The sequence below is a fragment of the Babylonia areolata genome, chromosome 10 (assembly GCF_041734735.1).
Source record: "Babylonia areolata isolate BAREFJ2019XMU chromosome 10, ASM4173473v1, whole genome shotgun sequence".
Lineage (NCBI taxonomy): Eukaryota > Metazoa > Mollusca > Gastropoda > Neogastropoda > Buccinidae > Babylonia > Babylonia areolata.
In genome coordinates, this window is record NC_134885.1 from 3,765,268 (window position 1) to 3,784,692 (window position 19,425).

The 19,425-nt window shown below is 42.8% G+C and overlaps 1 protein-coding gene across 1 annotated transcript in view; it reads right to left on the reverse strand.

Moving 5' to 3' along the window:
- The window catches only part of LOC143286726 (twitchin-like), a 346,369-nt gene that overhangs the window by 163,744 nt on the left and 163,200 nt on the right, over positions 1-19,425 (reverse strand). The window contains 3 exon segments of the mRNA XM_076594434.1: positions 686-950; positions 6,142-6,318; positions 13,424-13,515. Of these exon segments, the coding sequence (XP_076450549.1) occupies positions 686-950; positions 6,142-6,318; positions 13,424-13,515 (534 nt within the window).

Below are 19,425 nucleotides of genomic sequence, written 5' to 3' on the forward strand. Positions count from 1 at the left end.
CATGTAATGACTTGTTTCAACAGACCATTATAGAAACAGGACTTCAGAGACAGAAAAAAAAGAGGGAAAAAGAATGAGTTAGGGGATGGGTTGGGGGGGGGGTGGGGGGTGGGGGTTGCTACACTGAAGCGAGGCACTCTCCCTGGGGAGAGCAACCGGAATCTCACACAGAAAAATCTGTTGTGATAAAATGAAATACAATATGATACAATACGATACAATACAATACAATACAATTCACATCCACTGAGGTGACACACTCTCCCTGGGGAAAACAACCGGGATTTCAAACAGAGAAATCTGTTGTGATAAGATTAAATAAAATAAAATACAATAAACACAACACAACATGACAGTTTCAGTTTCAGTTTCAGTAGCTCAAGGAGGCGTCACTGCGTTCAGACAAATCCATATACGCTACACCACATCTGCCAAGCAGATGTCTGACCAGCCGCGTAATTCAACGCGCTTAGTCAGGCCTTGAGAAAAAAAAAAAGAAAAAGAAAGGCAAATACATAAAAAAAGAACTACTACTACTAATAATAATACGTATAAGGCGCAAAAACGTGATGAAGTCAACTATAAGCGTACAAAACAAAACAAAAACAGAAAGAAAAACAAAAATTAAAGAAAAAAATAAAAATAAAAATAACATGGCAACACAACACAACACACTGAAGCTCACCTTCCACGTAGAGCCAGCCAGAGGTGCTGACGCCGTTACACTCCAGAGTGAACTTGCCCCCGTCCTCCGGCTTGACGTTGTTGATGACCAGTCGGTACTCCGTGTCGTCGTTGACGAAGTGGTACTTGTGGCCGTGGAACACCTCCAGCTTGTTCTTGAACCAGCTCACCTTGGCGTTGGGCTTGCAGAACTCGGCGGCAAACTCCACGTACTGCCCCTCCAGCACTTTGATGTCCTCCAGCTCCTTGAGGAACTTGTCCGGTTCCTGGGGAGAGGGAGGAGGGGGAGGAGGGGGGAGGAGGGCGTAGGGGGGCGGGGGGTGCAAGGAGATTACATGTATCATTGAGCCGACACTGCTGCTTTTGTTTTGTATGGTAGTTTATTACATGTAATGGATGTAAAACTATACAGAAACATGTGTATTGTGTGTATTACTCTTATTTGTCACGACAGATTTCTCTGTGTGAAATTCAGGCTGCTTTCCCTGGGAAGAGCATGTCACTACACTGAGAGCGCCACCCTTTTTTTTTTCCTGCGATTTTATTTGTTTTCCTATCGAAGTGGGTATTTCTACAGAATTTTGCCAGGGACAACCCTTTTGTTGCTGTGGGTTCTTTTACATGCACTAAATGTATGCTGCACACGGGACCTTGGTTTATCCTCTCATCCGAATGACTAGCATTCAGACCACCACTCAAGGTCTTGAGGAGGGGGAGAAAATACTGGCGACTATGGGAATCGAACCAATGCACTCAGATTCCCTCACTTCCTAGGTGGACATGCCACCTCTGGACCATCACTCCACAATGCTCCTTTAAAATGTAGATTACAGCCTCAGCAGGCTTCCCTGTCATACTGATGAAGAAAAACGCAGAAAGTACTGAAATACCAATTTTTCCTCCAAAATGATACGCATGGACAAAGAAATACTGTAGAGGTTAGTGCCCTCTGCTTGTGGTTTACGCATACGTAGGAACGTGGAAACCATTTCCATGAAGCTACTTCTGAAGCCTCAGCATTGCTCAGGCGCTGGGTTGAGTGAGTGAGAAGAATATCTTTGAAGAAAAGAAAGGAAATGATCTCTGGCAAAGTATGCTGTGATACCTCTCACCCATTGTCCACTCCATGTGACTTATGGTTTATGGTCTGGTTTGGTTTGGTTTCACTTGGGCCAGCTCAAACATAGAAAACAAACCACAAAACCTTTGTGTTAAAGGATACTATCTGATGAGCTGTGAAACGTAAAGTCCAACAAACGGAGGCAAAACACAATCATTGCTGAATTTGATGTTTCTGTTTCATAACAGTTTTCCTGTTTTGTTGTTGCTGTCGATGTTTTCTCCGAGATAACAGTTTGTCTCTTCTCCATTCTGGAGCTGTTGCAGTCATTCCGGTGTGGTTTCTCTGTGTAGGGAGACACTTCCCAGTCTGAGGGAGCTGTTTCCTGCATGTTGGTCTGCAGTGACAGCAAGCGTCATGATCCTCCTGGGAGAAGATGACCCTTGTGTTGTGTTGTGTTGTGCTGTGTTGTGTTGTGCTGCGCTGTGTTGTGCTGTGTTGTGCTGTGCTGCGTGTGATGCACTGTGTTGCGTTGTGTTGCTCTGTGTTGTTCTGTTTCTATTGTATTGTTTTGTATTGTATTACGGTACTGTGCTGTACTGTGTTGTGATGTGTTGTACTGCGTTCTATTGTATTGCATTGTAATTTGTACTGTACTGTACTGTACTGTGTTGGACTGCACTGCACTGCATTGCATTGTACTGCATTGTATTTTATTGTACTGCATTGCATTGCATTGCATTGTATTGCACTGTACTGCATTGTATTTTATTGTACTGCATTGTATTGTATTGCATTGCATTGTACTGCATTGCATTGCATTGTATTGTACTGCATTGCATTGTACTGCATTGCATTGTATTGTACTGCATTGCATTGTATTGCATTGCATTGCATTGTACTGCATTGCATTGCATTATATTTCAGTTCTCCATGACCAGTTTTAAGAACAGACGGGGGCATCCAGCCCTGAAAATGTCCCCTTTGTTGTCATCAGGGCGATAAGCACAGTGATGTGATTTGATTTGATTTGATCTGATTTGATTTGATTTGAGCCAACTTATAAGAAGTTCAAGATGGGTCTGACAGCTGGCAAGAAGACTTGAAACAGACTACGCAAAAGGTTATTCTCCATCTTTTATAACAATAATGACATAATACTTGTACAGTTATATCACGTTTGTAACATCTCAAAGTGCTTTACAATGCAAAACACACACACACACACATCAGTCAGGTACAGAACATACACGACCCCACCATTTACCTCCACTCATCTGCACACACACACACACACATGCAACACACACACACACACACACACTGCACACACACAACCCCCCCCCCCCCACCACACACACACACCATGCATGAAAAAACACACAAGAAATGTAACCTCAAAGAATATGGAACAGAGTGTCTTATGTAAAAACCTGCTTCAAAATAAAGGTTTTTAGATTTCTCTTTTTCTTGTGTCAGGCAGCCGAAGATTAAAAAAAAAAAAAAATCATGCTGATTAAAGCAAGGAGCTTTAAAAGCAAGAGGCATTAAAAATGACTAGAATGGTTTGCCATTTTCACAGTTTAAACACACACACATGCACACACATAAACCTACACACACACACACACATCAAAGAGAGAGAGACAGAGTGACTAAGAGAGAGTGAGAGAGAGAGAGAGACGCAAAGACATGTAGTAGTTAACACCATGGACACATTAAGACAAACTCACACAGTGAGAGGAGTTAGTGGAGGGAGTGTTCCCCAGTGCAGCGCTATGTTAGTGGCCTCATGCCAGTCATGACACACGGCTGGTCACTCACTGCCCCTCTCTCCCTGTCTCTGGAACTGGAGCATGCATGCTGCACGCTGACGTAACAGTGTGTACAGACAGCACACCTTCAGAACACTGACATAACAGTGTGTAAGTAGACAGCACACCTTCAGAACACTGACATAACACTGTGTACAGACAACACACCTTCAGAACACTGACATAACGCTGTGTAGGTAGACAACACACCACCAGAACACTGACATAACGCTGTGTAGGTAGACAACACACCACCAGAACACTGACATAACAGTGTGTAGGTAGACAACACACCACCAGAACACTGACATAAAACTGTGAACAGACAACAAACCACCAGAACACTGACATAACAGTGTGTAGGTCGACAACACACCACCAGAACACTGACATAACAGTGTGTAGGTAGACAACACACCATCAGAACACTGACATACATATCAGTACCACAGTCTTCATATGACCAACAATGGAATGTCATGCATTGAAGTCAGCTTTTGATGACTCAAATGCCCTCAGAACAGTGGAAAACACAGCCAGACTGGGTTCCACAAAATCAACAGTTTTGTTCTTCTGAGGCCTGTAAAAGTACAGTGGTTAGAGGTGTGGACCGACAGCTGAATATAGCTGGGTTCCATTATCAGGGAACACTTGTTCAGCACACATCTGCTCTTGTCAAAACTGTGAAATGCGTGATGAGGCTGTGGTCTTTTCTTCTTTCTTTCTCTCTGATTTCCTTCTCACTTCAACAGAACATTTCAGCAGACATGCCACATGAAGAAAAATTTGAAAGTGACGATTTGTGAAATGCAGTCAACATTCACTGCTGTTGCTGTTCAATGTTTTCAGGCTGCAGTTATCATTAACTCACTCCATGCCAAGAGTTTTTGCCCTTGCCAATCCCTGAAAACCCAGGGTTCGTATAGGATGGGGAAAAAATTGTAAAAAAAAACAAATAAACACCCAGACAATTGATATTTAGTATATGTATGCAAGGAATGTTGGTCCATATGTGTGCAAAAAATCAAAGTATTTACTCACCATCTTGATGTTGATCGCGGTATCCATATTTTGTGTATTTTTTTTAGCATTTTTGCACCCATCAGAAAGGTACACCAACATGTTCCACATCACATTCTAACACTATTTGAGGAACTGAATACCTAGTGTATGCAATGAAGTATGAACAGGTGGTGAAGAAAGTTGAAATTCACACATACAAAAAAAAAAATTGTCTCTACATAATGAAAATCAAAGAACAAAGAAAAAAACCTCAACCGGCTGGGTGTTGACTGGCCAGTCAGCTGACAAACCTGGTATGCCAGTGAAGGGATGTGCAAGAGGGAAAAAGGAAAAATTGTCAGTCCAATCACTGGTGAAAACACTTGCAAAATCGTCCGTTTCCTCAGTGGTTTCGTCATCTGTGTCTGTCTCATCTGCTGGCACATGTTCCTCACTTTCCTCTCCATTGTAAACACGCTCTTCAGCGGCCGAATCTATTTCTAGTTCATCGGGATCTGGTTCAAATTCACTGTCTGAAGAATCAACATTATCTCCTTCGACATCAGAGCCTTCAGTTTGGATCATTTCCAAAGCATCTTCGACGCTGAGTAACATTTCACCTCTCCGACCGTGTCGAACACTTCACCGTGACGCCATCTTGTCAAACAACTTACAAAGCTGATAGGGGGCACGCTTTGTTATCAACTGCGGTTGAGCTTATCGCGACACACACGCAGCGTGTGTGAATGAAAAGCTGACCAGAGGTGACGTAAGATATCACATCTGCTTTTGATTTTCGCATCCGACGCGTCACTCCGACAGCACAACTTTCTAAAATCCAAGTCCGCATATGCGGACATTGGCATCCAACGCTTTCTCCGACGATGTCCGCATATGCGGACAATGGCAGCGAGTGAGTTAAAAAAAAGGAATCACTGAGCACTACTCTTATCAGCAGCCTCTAAATGAAACGGATCTCTAAACGTCATCAATACCATCTTGCTGGTCTGACAAAAAAAAAAAAAAAAAAAAAAAAAAAAAAAAAGCAGCTGATGGACTCCAGTTCAGCTACCCTTTATGCCCCGCTCTCATTCACGGTAACGTCAGCTTCAATTTCTATCCCTTACAATGTTTGTGGTGAGTTCAAGTTAAGGTTTTCTGCAGTGTCTGTCCATTGACAGAGACCACGACAGAGGGAGAACATGCAGCAAGCGAAAGTAAGTTGAAAAAAAGATGATACAAAAGAAAAGGTCACAATCAAATTAATATAAACATGCACTGAAGATACACATTAGCACATACACATATACACACACTCACACATACATTCTCTCTTACACACACACTCTCTCTCTCTCTCATACACCCATGCACACACACTCTGTCTCTGTCACACACACAAACACTCTCTCTCTCGTAAACACACACACTCTCTGTCTTTCTCACACGCACACACAGTCTATCTCTGTCTCACACACACACACACACACACTCTCTCTCTAACAAACACACATGCATGCACACACACACTCTCTCTCTCTCACACACACACGCTCACCCCACCATCCAATCCATCCCTACCTCCTTCTGAACGATACGTTTCTGCAGCAAGGGCCAGTCGGAGATGACGTCGGCCAGAGAGGTGCGTCTCATCTGCATGGAGGCGCGGCGCTGCTGCTCCATTGCCTCCAGCTTGTCCGCTGACACCTTGATGACCGGGATGTCCGGCTCCAGAGACTGCCGGCGACTGCTGTCTTTCTGTGAGGGGCAAAGCACACACTCTGGGTTGACTTCACTACGCTGGGTGCTTCAGCAGTGCTCATCATTCATCCGTACACCACTGCACTGCACTGCACTTGTTTTGTAGTGTATTGCATTGCACTTGTGTCGCACTTGTATTGCATTGTATTGTGTTGCATTGCACCTGTATTGCACTGTGCTGTACTGCATTGTACTTGCTTTGTATTGCACTTGTATTGCATCGCATTGTGTTGTATTACACTTGTATTGCATTGTATCTTATTGCATTGCACTAGTATCACATTTGTTTTGCATTTGTACTACACTGCTCTGTATTGTTCTGCAGAAGGTTCAAAGCACACACGGGGGTTACTCAGTACGCTGGGCACTTCAGCAGTGTTCATCATACATCCACACACTGTTGCATTGCATTGGACTTGTTTTGCATTGTATTGTATTGTATTGCATTGCACTTGTATTGGCTTCTATTTCATGGCATTGTATTGTTCTTCACTGGGTTCAAAGCACACAATCCGAGATGACTCAGCACGCTGGACACTTCAACACTCTTCATCGTACATCCGTACACTACTGCACTGGACTGGACTTGTTTTGCATTGTACTTGTATTGCACTGTATTGTACTTGTATTGCATTATATTATATTACACTCGTATTGCATTGCACTGTACTTGTATTGCATTGCACTGCACTTGTATAGCATTGTATTGTGCTGCATTGTATTGTATTGTATTGCATTGCATTATGTTGCGCTGCGTTGTATTGCATCGATCTGTATGATCTGTGGAGGGTTCACACCACACACCGCACTGACTCAGTACACTGGACACATCAACGCCGTTCACCATTCATCCACACACTACTGCACTGCATTGCATTGCATTACATTGGATTGTTCTGTGGAGGGTAAAGCACACACCGCAATGACACTGTACACATCAACACTGCTAATCAGTGTTCTTATTGTATAAAATGTTCTTAGATGAGTCAGTGTAATGTGATTATATAATCTTATGTCACATCTCGATTATTCATGCACCTACACATCTTCCGAATGCATGCCCGTGTGTTAAAATCTTTTGCTAAACCACACAAGAATACAACAACAAGGACAACAACAACAACAGAACTTCAATGCAGGCACTGCTGTTCAGTATTTCAACCAGCCTAGATCGACAGTCTGTTCCCAGATCCACAGCATCTGTCACACTGTCTGGAAAACATGACACAACAACTCCAACCCAGGCAGAACACACATGGCACATGTCACACACACACACACACGTCACGACAGTCATCAGCTGCAACAGACAGGAGGGCAAGTCCTGTGATCCACAAGGTAACACATGACGACAATATCAGTAATGAACAAATGTCACATAACATAACAAACACTTCAAATCCAGCCGCATGATGTAGAACGACAAATCCAATAACCTCACAACCTCCACAGTCTGATCATTTCAAAACCGGCAACGTAACACAGAAAGTCACACAGACTAACACAGTTTTGATCTTCCACAATGAGGCACAAAACAAGGATTTCAATAACGACTGTGTGACACAGTCACAATGCCAGTTATCAAAGAAGCAACACTGGATACAAACTGTATTAAACAGAGAGTAAAGGATTTTGTGCTTCCAGCAACCAAGAACATTAGGACAACTATTCCAATGATGAAGAATAAAACAACACTGGCAATTCCAGTAATTTAGAAAGTAGCATATGTGAATAATTCAATAATCTATTGTGCAAAAATAATTCCAACAGGCCTGATCAGTGTGCTGGATTTGATATGAAAAGGTCAGACATTTTGCTCCTTTTTCCCCGTTTTTTTTTCTAACAGCAGATGTGGGGACCGCATTCTCTGACACCTTCAGAAACTGAAACTTTTCTCTCCCTACCCATTACACATTCACTGATGGCCTGAGTACACATTTTGGATTTGAAGGGAAAACAAAACAAAGTTCTATACACAGCATGTATGAACTGACTGCAGTGAATCTGTTCATATCAATGTTTGGTGTTTAATGTCACTCTGATAAAACACAGATATCAGAATAAAGTGATAAACAGTATCCTGCACTGGCAGAGTTTCCAAACTGATGAACCTCAGCAATTAATGAGGGAAAAAAGGGTGTGAGGCATCCCTATGTGAACACTTCTGTGCTATGAACCATAAACAAAAATAAACAAACAACATGGAGAGTAAACGCCACTATAAGAAACAACACAGGTGACATTATGATACACATCAAACCAAATAACAAACAGACAAAACCAGCCATGTGACAAACACAAAACCAGCCACGCAACAGACAAAATCAGCCATGTGACAGACAGCCCAAATCAGCCACATGACAGGCAAAAATCAGCCACGTGACAAAGAGACAAAATCAGCCATGTGATAAACAAACAAGATCAACCATGTGACAAACAGACAAAAATCAGCCATGTGACAGACTCACAAAATCAGCCACGTGACAAACTGACAAAACCAGCCACGTGACAGACAACATCAGCCATGTGACAAACAAAATAGCCATGTGACGAACTAAATCACCCATGTGATGAACAAAATCAGCCATGTGACAAACAAAATCAGCCATGTGACAAACCAACTACGTGACAAACAGACAAAAATCAGCCACATGACAGACATAATCAGCCATGAGACAAACAGACCAAATCAGCCACGTGACAGACAAAAATCAGCCACATGACAGACAAAAAACAACCCCATGACAAACAGCCCAAATCAGCCACATGACAGATACAAAAATCAGCCATGTGACAAACAGACAAACATCAACCATGGGACAGACAAAATCAGCCCATGACAAACAGACAAAAATCAGCCCATGACAAACAGACAAAAATCAGCCATGTGACAAACAGACAAAATCAGCCATGTGACAAACAGACAAAAATCAGCCATGTGACAAACAGACAAAATCAGCCATGTGACAGACAAAAATCAGCCATGTGACAAACAGACAAAATCAGCCATGTGACAAACAGACAAAAATCAGCCACGTGACAAACAGACAAAATCAGCCACGTGACAGACAAAACCAGCCATGTGACAAACAGACAAAAATCAGCCACGTGACAAACACACAAAATCAGCCACGTGACAGACAGACAAAAATCAGCCATGTGACAAACAGACAAAATCAGCCACGTGACAAACACACAAAATCAGCCATGTGACAAATGAACGCAGCTGTGACTTCATCAACACAATGGACGCCGGGGGGAAAACCACCATGAGACAATGAGCACACCCACGGAACAAGACAGCAGCAGTGGAAGGGAGACAAATCACAGTCTCCGCCCTCTTTCACCGCCACTCACACCAACGTTGACCACACTGCGGCTGGGAAATCGCAGCACCCTACACACAACGCACAAGTCCCGACGCACACAAGGCAGAAAGTGCAGCGCACATGACGCGTTACTGCAACGCACATGATGCATAAGTGCTGCGCACACAGCCGCAAAAATGCATCGCACAAACCGCAGAAATGTGACGCAAAACAGCGCAAAACAAGTAAGTGTCCAGAGTATGGACGTGTAACACGTACTGACTCAGAAATATCACACATAAAACGCAGCACTGAAAACACCACTTCTGAAAATATCACACATACAATGACGGAACATTTTACACACACGAAGAAATGAAAACTGACACACAGTTTCTGTTAAAAAAAACAACAAAAAAAACAAGAGAGGCAAGGCCTTCAAGACTCACTTGTGATAAATTAAGTCCCCTAGCATTAATTACAGAGTAATTTCCCTTTTTTACTACCTGCACCAAAACGTTTGCAAAATAAATAAAAATTCCATGCTTAGCAAAAGAAGTTCCTGTTTGAACAAAAAATGATAATAATGACTCCTCTTGTTGTGTCAGAATAAGAGGTCAAAGTGCCAAGTTTAGAGAATACAAAAAATATAAATATAACAGTAAATGCAGTTTGCATATAATTAGGCTTCTTTTTTAAAATTTTTTTGTGCCCATCCCACAGGTGCAATATTGTTTTAAACAAGATGACTGGAAAGAACTGAATTTTTCCTATTTTTATGCCAAATTTGGTGTGAACTGACAAAGTATTTGCAGAGAAAATGTCAATGTTAAAGTTTACCACAGACACACACACAGAGACAACCGAACACCGGGTTAAAACATAGACTCACTTTGTTTACACAAGTGAGTAAAAAAAAAAAAAAAGGAGACAAAAAGGAGACAGCACTCTGCAGATGAGGCAGAATAATAGTGGCCACCACTGACAAGACAAAAAGTGAACAGCTACTGGTATCAATACACAGCACGTGTTCCTCATTCAGCGTGCACACAGAGACAGACAACATGACAGACCAGGAGAGGACAGGATGGGGGCTAGGGGGAAAGAAAGGATGGTGAGGGGGTAGGGGGTGGGGGGGAGGAAGGTGCGCTGTGGGAGTGGGAGAGAGAATGCAAGCAAGACAGTGACCATATATGACCATATAAATAATAATAATAAACAGCACAAATGCTAACATGAAAAGTGGAACATTGGACCAGACCACTTCTCTTTTGCAGGTTTTTTTTTTTTTCCCCCAAAGCTGATGACAATGGCAACCTGTTGGGTCTCCTGTCTTTATGGTTTACCTTCTATCTTTCTTTCACCTGATTTACAGTTGAGATTTTTATTGTTGTTTTTTCTCAAAACGGTGGCTGATACAATCTTCAGAAAGACCGCTGACTGTTGTGACATGTGTATATCTTTTCGTAGCCCCTCAACATTCCCTTCAGAACAATGTCAGGCATCTGACTTTCCATGCTGACTGAAAAGTGATGGCAACTGTCCATGAGATGCCACACATAAAAGGTATGGCCTATTTTTTTCTTCATAAAGAAATTGCAAAACACACTCAGCAATTCTTCTTTGTTTTTTGGTGGAGTTCAATGATATAGAAAAAAAAAGAAAAAAAAAAAGAAAAAAAAAAACTAGAGGAAAAGTATCTGATGACTTAACCGTGAAGATTTTTTCAGTCTCCCAGGTCAGTGTGTACAGATCTGCTGGATCCTTCACCATCCACTTTTCATCCACATGCTGAGAAGAAGAAATATTCCTCTCCAAGATCACATCATCCTATCAGTGCCTTCAGTGCAAAGAGAACATTCACATATCCAACATGCACTGTTGCTAAAAATGGGGTATGGCAACCAAAACGATGAGGACACTACCTGGACAAAATATATCATTTAAAGAGAGCAAGTATGAACAGGTGCGGAACAGAAGGGTGCAAAGAGGTATAACTAAAATGATACAGATGACAGATACATGGGTGGACACAACAGGTGACAGATACATGGATGGACACAACTAAAAAGAGACAGAAGACATTTCAGGAACTAAGCTACTTAAATTTTCACCTCCCTTCAACAACAAACAAACAAAACCCGACATTCACAGCCTGTGTCCATGCAGAGTGTGAGGAGTGTAGAGAACACTGTGCTCTGTGATGGAGGAAGGAGAAGGAGAAGCAAGACGTCTACGCTGCAGGTGACACACACAGTGACCACCCGCTGCTACACTCTAGCAAGGCACTGCAGCTAACACCCAAGCACGGCCAGTACACTGGACTGCACCAGTCATGAGGGACATGCCTTCTCTGCCACTGGGGAACCCAACTCTCCTGCCCCCTCCTGCTGCGAGCGGCCTAGCTTGCGAGCCTTGTAGGACTCTGCGCTTGCCTCCCTTCTGCTGCGGGCCAGCTGTAAGGCAATGTGCACACAGCTAGCACACAGTGCAGGGGAAGCAACAACTGAACATCAGTGTCGGCACAATGTCAATGCCGTGAACATAATGGGCAATGCTCCATGGTGAAGTCGCCTTTGACATCATGACATTTTTTTTTAAACACATAATTTTCTGACAGATTCTGCATGTGGTGACCGCATAAAACAGAAGCACTGGAGGTAAAAAACTGATTACAAGCCATCTCCATGATGGATCAAGAAGTGGGTTCAGCACACACCTGTCAATGGAGTCATCAGCGTGTTTCCCGTCACTGGATTCACATCTTTATCAAGACATTGCAAACACCAATCTGCCTTCTCACTTACTTTGAAGCACACACACCCACACCCACACACATTGCAAACACACACATGCACACACACACACACGCGCACACACATTCATGCATATTCTCATACATTCACATTCACAAAATATGTACGGTAATAAACATACACTGGCATGTAATATGAGTAAGAACACTCTATGATCATATCAGCACTTTTGGTCACACTTCTGAACAGCAAAGCAACAAAAAAAAAGGGAGGAAAGGAGAGTACATGATGAACGAACAAGACAGAAAACAACTGGTCAGTGTCAGACACAGACACACAGAGACAGAGTGGGGTGGACACAGACAGAGGCAGACAGACAGACAGACAGAGACAGAATGAGGGAGGGAACAGTGGTAATGAAGAACATGTGACGACATATCCTTTACACATGCATTGCCTGTCTGCTCACAGCACAGCCTGTAATCATGTTGTCATTTGGAACACTCTGGTATTTTGCTGGTCTGCACCTAACATTCAGCAACACTGAGAATGAGTCATCATCATCATCCACACAAAGGAGAACAGATCACCATCATCACTACAACCACAGCCATCAAGCAGTTAAGACATCTGTGAAAACTGCAAGGAAAACGACTGATGAAAAAACCCTGATCAAATACATCTGAGATAAATCACATGAAACATTTTTTTGTGACACAGGGAGGTAAACAGTTAACTGCTGCAAATGGAACACGTCAAACGGTAAGAATAAAAAACAACACATTCACAACAGTAAAATAGAGAAGAGATGCATGAGCATGTGCATGAGCATGTGTGTGTGTGTCTGCATCTGTGTGCACATTTATGCAGGACCACACATGAATGTATGTGAAAAAAAAATGTGTATGCATGTGTATGTGTGAGCATACTACATTCCTGCCAATGCCTCTGTGTGTGTGTGTGTGTGTGTGCGCACACTCTAGACATAAAAGTAAGCAGCGATCAATGACAGCACTCACTGATCCATTAGGGTCTTACCTTCTCCTCCTCTGAATCGCTGCCTTCCGACACCTTCTTCAAGTTCATCTTCATGACCTCGATCTGGGACAGGCGCCGACCTTTCTTGTCCACTGGGGTCACAGAACCATCCACCACACCCAGTCAACATACACTGACAGGCTCAAGACATACGTATGTGTCAATATGTGTGTGTGTGTGTGTGTGTGTGCATACATGTGTTGGTGTACATGCATGTGGATCGCATGGGTACACACCAAACAAAAACAGAAAACTCCTGGCACATTCTTCCATATGTGAAACAGCACATGCCTACTGTCCAAAAGTGAACGGAAACACAACCACAGCAGTGTCACGACCACGAAGCCACGACACACTGAACAGGGAACCTCTGTCTGCTGCTTCAAAAGGAACACAAGAGCAGGAACAACATCTGGAGTGGAGTGATGGCCTAGAGGTAACGCGTCCACCTTGGAAGCTAGAGAATCTGAGTGCGCTGGTTCGAATCACGGTTCAGCCACCGATATTTTCTCCCCCTCCACTAGACCTTGAGTGGTGGTCTGGACGCTTGTCATTCGGATGAGACGATAAACAGAGGTCACGTGTGCAGCATGCATTTAGTGCACATAAAAGAACCCACGGCAACAAAAGGGTTGTTCCTGGCAAAATTCTGTAGAAAAATCCACTTCGATAGGAAAAACAAATAAAACTACACGCAGGAAAAAATACCAAAAAATGGGTGGCGCTGTAGTGTAGTGACACGCTCTCCCTGGGGAGAGCAGCCCGAATTTCACACAGAGAAATCTGATGTGATAAAAAGAAATACAAATACAAATCTCCTGTCCATGGACACAGGGTCAGACAAACTGACAAAGACTGGCTGACAGGAGTGGGTAATGGAGAGAGAAGGCGCACAGGGACAGAGACTGAGAACAGACTGGGACAAACAGTTTCAGTTTCAGTAGCTCAAGGAGGCGTCACTGCGTTCGGACAAATCCATATACGCTACACCACATCTGCCAAGCAGATGCCTGACCAGCAGCGTAACCCAACGCGCTTAGTCAGGCCTTAAGAGATAAAAAAAAAAGTAAATAAATAATGGATAAATACATAAAAAAAGAACTACTACTAATAATAATAATATGTATAAGGTGCAAAAACTTGATGAAGTCAACTATAAGCGTAAAAAAAAAAAAAAAAAAAAAAAAAAAAAAATATATATATATATATATATATTTCAGTTTCAGTAGCTCAAGGAGGCGTCACTGCGTTCGGATAAAACCATATACGCTACACCACATCTGCCAAGCAGATGCCTGACCAGCAGCATAACCCAACGCAGTTAGTCAGGCCTTGAGATATATATATATATATAAATAAAAAATAAAAAAAGAACAAAGAGGACACAGTCCACAGAAGAAATAATACATACAACTACAGTGCACTCAATCCATGTGCAGGTGGGTAGGAGATGCAGGATGAGGAGTCCAAAGCTCCTACTCATCTACAAAATATTTCTTGTGTCCCCCCCCCCCTCCCCCCCCACCCTCCATTTCCATGCTTGGAGTGAGTCCTGTCAAGGTCTTCAGTGTCAGCAGATTCATGGTGCACTGTCAATGGAGAGGAGTGTTGGTGGTCTCCACAACGGAGGGAATGCTCACTCAGTCTGGGTCTGTGCTTAAAGCGATTATTGTCGCCAGTAGGGGACTTAGTATGTGGTGTTCTGAGTATGTTAAATCTGAACAGGCACTTCAGTCTGGGTCTGTGCTTAAAGCGATTATTGTCGCCAGTAGGGGACTTAGTATGTGGTGTTCTGAGTATGTTAAATCTGAACAGGCACTTCAGTCTGGGTCTGTGCTTAAAGCGATTACTGTCGCCAGTAGGGGACTTAGTATGTGGTGTTCTAAGTATGTTAAATCTGAACAGGCACTTCAGTCTGGGTCTGTGCTTAAAGCGATTACTGTCGCCAGTAGGGTACTACTGTACAGGGTCTCCTCTGGTTTGTGGCCTCCTGGTGACAAAATATTCATTGTCCCTGTGGACTGCTGACACTGGGACTGCGACAGATGACCCGGGTGTGGCTGTGTATGGGGGACTTGAAATGAGTGATGCCACTGACAACGTGCATGATGGGTCAGCACACACACACACACGCACACACACATTCCTTATGTTCATATATATCAAGCACTTCATATGTATAGTAGACTTGTAAGAATAAAACATTAATCTGCCTGGAAATACTGTCAGAGAAAACAAGGTCAAAACAACAACAAAAAAAGATATGAACAATCATAATACAATCAAGGCAAGAAGCTTTCAAAGATTTTGAACAGAAAGAAAAGAACAATCACTGAGACCAAAAATGAAATAAAATTTGGAATTCAACCCAGAACTTAACACAGCCAAACATGACAAATGGCGGCTCCAGTTCAAGCGATGTTGGCAGACCTGTTTTGAGCAAAAAGATGTATTCACCATTCTTTAGAACTTTGTTGATTTCAGGTCAGAATGGTGCAAGCAACTCACTTTTGGTAACATCTTTTCTAAACATTTACACGAAAAACATCAGTTTACCTGGGTGACCACATACATACTGTACTTCACTCATCTTCAATCAGAAACTTTCTCCTGTGCATTTTTGTTGTTGCTGTTGTTCTTGACCTGATGTCATTTTCACTCTGAATGAATTCCCTGCCAATACTAAAAGTCTGCCAAATACAAAACATTCTTGTCATGAACAATACAGCAAATCAAAAACAACAACATCATCATCATCATAAACACTAAACGAAGGCAAAACAAACAAGATGGGTAAACAAGAAAACAAACAAAACAAACATATACACATACATGAAGCAACACAGACGTGAACTGTGGAACTACAGGTATTTGTGCTTAACAATGTTCCCCACAAACCATCTGTGGAAAGTAACAAACCGCACAATACTGGTGCGGTGTGATGGGTTTGTGGGGGAGGGGGGGGAGAAGGAGGGGGAAGCTGAGGAGGGGGGGGGGAAGGAGGATTCCCTGCAAACAACCTTCAGGCCCACCGCTAGAAAAGAAAGCTGCATCACACCACCATCTTGTGGTCAGCTGGGGAACCTTGCACTTGAAGTCCACAGAAGTTCACTTTGTGTCCACTTTCCTCTAACCCTCAAAACTTTATTAAAAAAAAAAAAAAAAAAGAGAAAAAAGTGAGGACAGACAAGAGGGATGGAAATAAAATACAGTTTCAGTTTCAGTAGCTCAAGGAGGCGTCACTGCGTTCGGACAAATCCATATACGCTACACCACATCTGCCAAGCAGATGCCTGACCAGCAGCGTAACCCAACGCATTTAGTCAGACCTTGAGAAAAAAAAAAAATTTTTTTTTAAATACAGAGAAACAGCAAAGAGACAGAAGAGAATGAGATAGGTTTTCCGATAGACATATAAAATACTACGCAGTTTTACCCGTAAACATATCAGAGTACTTACTCAACACATATCATTCCTTTGGGGGGGAAAAAAAAAAAAGTATCTAAAACAAGCCTGACAAACATAATTAACCTAACCCCCCAAAACCACTGCATCTCCTGCAGAAGACGATGACCACACAATGCATAGCTGCAGACAAGACAGACATTCCAAGACATGACACGAAGGCACACTCATCATGCCTGGCATCTTTGCACCTCTATCCACACACAGAACAGTCACATTTTACAAGGCAAAACCACTTTCTAGTTTATTTGTCCAATAGCAGTATGTTTCTAACTTCAACTGAATGATGTTCCATACGGAAATATCACATACTGACACCACGAAGGGCATTCTCTACGTAGCTGAACAGAGAAAAACTACAGGCACAACAAGATAAAAAAAATATGTCATAGAATACAGCATTGACATCAAAGCTATGATGTCAAATATTCTATTCCCGAAAACCTGTTGTGCTCAGGAAGGCAACATGTGGGGTGATGGTGATGGCCTTCCTGCAGGAAACGTGCCCCTTATGATTTTCATGCTATGATCCACTATGAATTTTACCAGGGAAAATATTCAATGAAAGCTTTTGAAATCTGTCATGTTGCTTTGGCAAGCAATCTTGATGCAGAACTACAGTTTTTAAGTGATTCAAAGAACTCAAGTTTGGGATAACAATGCTTGATGATGATCACCACTGTGTTTGTCGAGTAAGCATCATTACTCCAGATAAGGTGTCCCTGGTAAGGTCAGTGACTGAGAATCCAAGAATCACATCTGATGAAAGAGAGAACACACTGAACATTTCACTGGGAAGTGAGACTCCAAGAATCACCTCTGATGAAAGAGAGAACACACTGAACATTTCACTGGGAAGTGAGACTCCAAGAATCACCTCTGATGAAACAGAGAACACACTGAACATTTCACTGGGAAGTGAGACTCCAAGAATCACCTCTGATGAAAGAGAGAACACACTGAACATTTCACTGGGAAGTGAGACTCCAAGAATCACATCTGATGAAACAGAGAACACACTGAACATTTCACTGGGAAGTGAGACTCCAAGAATCACTTCTGATGAAACAGAGAACACACTGAACATTTCACTGGGAAGTGAGACTCCAAGAATCACCTCTGATGAAAGAGAGAACACAATGAACATTTCACTGGGAAGTATCAATGTCATTGCCCATGATCACCTTGGCGTTAGAAACCGCTGAGTTCGTTGGGTCCCTCGTAACTTGAATGATGAACAAAAGAAGGTGAGAATTCACATGCTCCAAAAATACCAAGGATGAAGATCAAATTGTGTTTGAGCCATTGCATACAGAGATGAGAGGTGGGTGTTTCAGTGTGATCCCAAAACAAAGCAACAGTCAGCAGGATGGGTCTTCTGAAGTGTGAATCCACCAGTAAAAATCAAATGATCAAGCAGTGGAGGCAAACAAATGGTGGTGTATTTCTTTCCTAAATCAGGCCACGTAGCCATCATGCCACTTCAGGACAGAAAGGCCGTGACATCAGACTGGGAGGGGTGTATTTCTTTCCTAAATCAGGCCACGTAGCCATCATGCCACTTCAGGACAGAAAGGCTGTGACATCAGACTGGGAGGGGTGTATTTCTTTCCTAAATCAGGCCACGTAGCCATCATGCCACTTCAGGACAGAAAGGCCGTGACATCAGATTGGGAGGGGTGTATTTCTTTCCTAAATCAGGCCATGTAGCCATCATGCCACTTCAGGACAGAAAGGCCGTGACATCAGACTGGGAGGGGTGTATTTCTTTCCTAAATCAGGCCATGTAGCCATCATGCCACTTCAGGACAGAAAGGCCGTGACATCAGACTGGGAGGTCAACTACTGCCCACATAAAACATGTGAAGCGTGGCGCAGACAGTGTCCCCACACTGGAACCTGGAATCAACTGCCGCATCATGACAATGCCAGTGCAACACACTGCAGCAGCAACTCTTGACTTTCTGGTGGAACTTAACGCGCAGGTGGTAACACGTCCTTCATAGTCTCTTGATTTGCTCCTTGCGGTTGGTTCCTGTTCACTGTGCTCAAGCAAAAGCTTATGAAGGCAGTTCCAGAATGCTGAAGATATTTGAGCTTCCTTTGAGAGCATTATTTTGGGTGTACCTAAATCAGATGCCCTGGACACGTGGTTTTAAAGAATAGGAAAATACATGAAAATTAAGGGGAGGATACACCAAAAGGTTGAACAGTCATTCTATGAGTAAGTATCCCCACAGTAAGTGTCCCTGCATGGCTGTATTCTGATACTAACTGAGTATCCCTTGTAAAACACTGCTATTTGTGCATTCAACCAGAAATAAGGACACTAATTCAGATTCTAGTTCCAAAGAAGCATGCAGAAACTCTGTTCTTGAACCTAACTGCAGAGTCCACCTTCTCCCTGTATACACAGATACATGGACACCTCATGCAAACACGACTCAACACATACATGAATAATACTTCACATAATGCATAATCTGATCAGATGCTACAGTATTCCAGCAATTCTAAGCTAACAGCAAACCAAAGT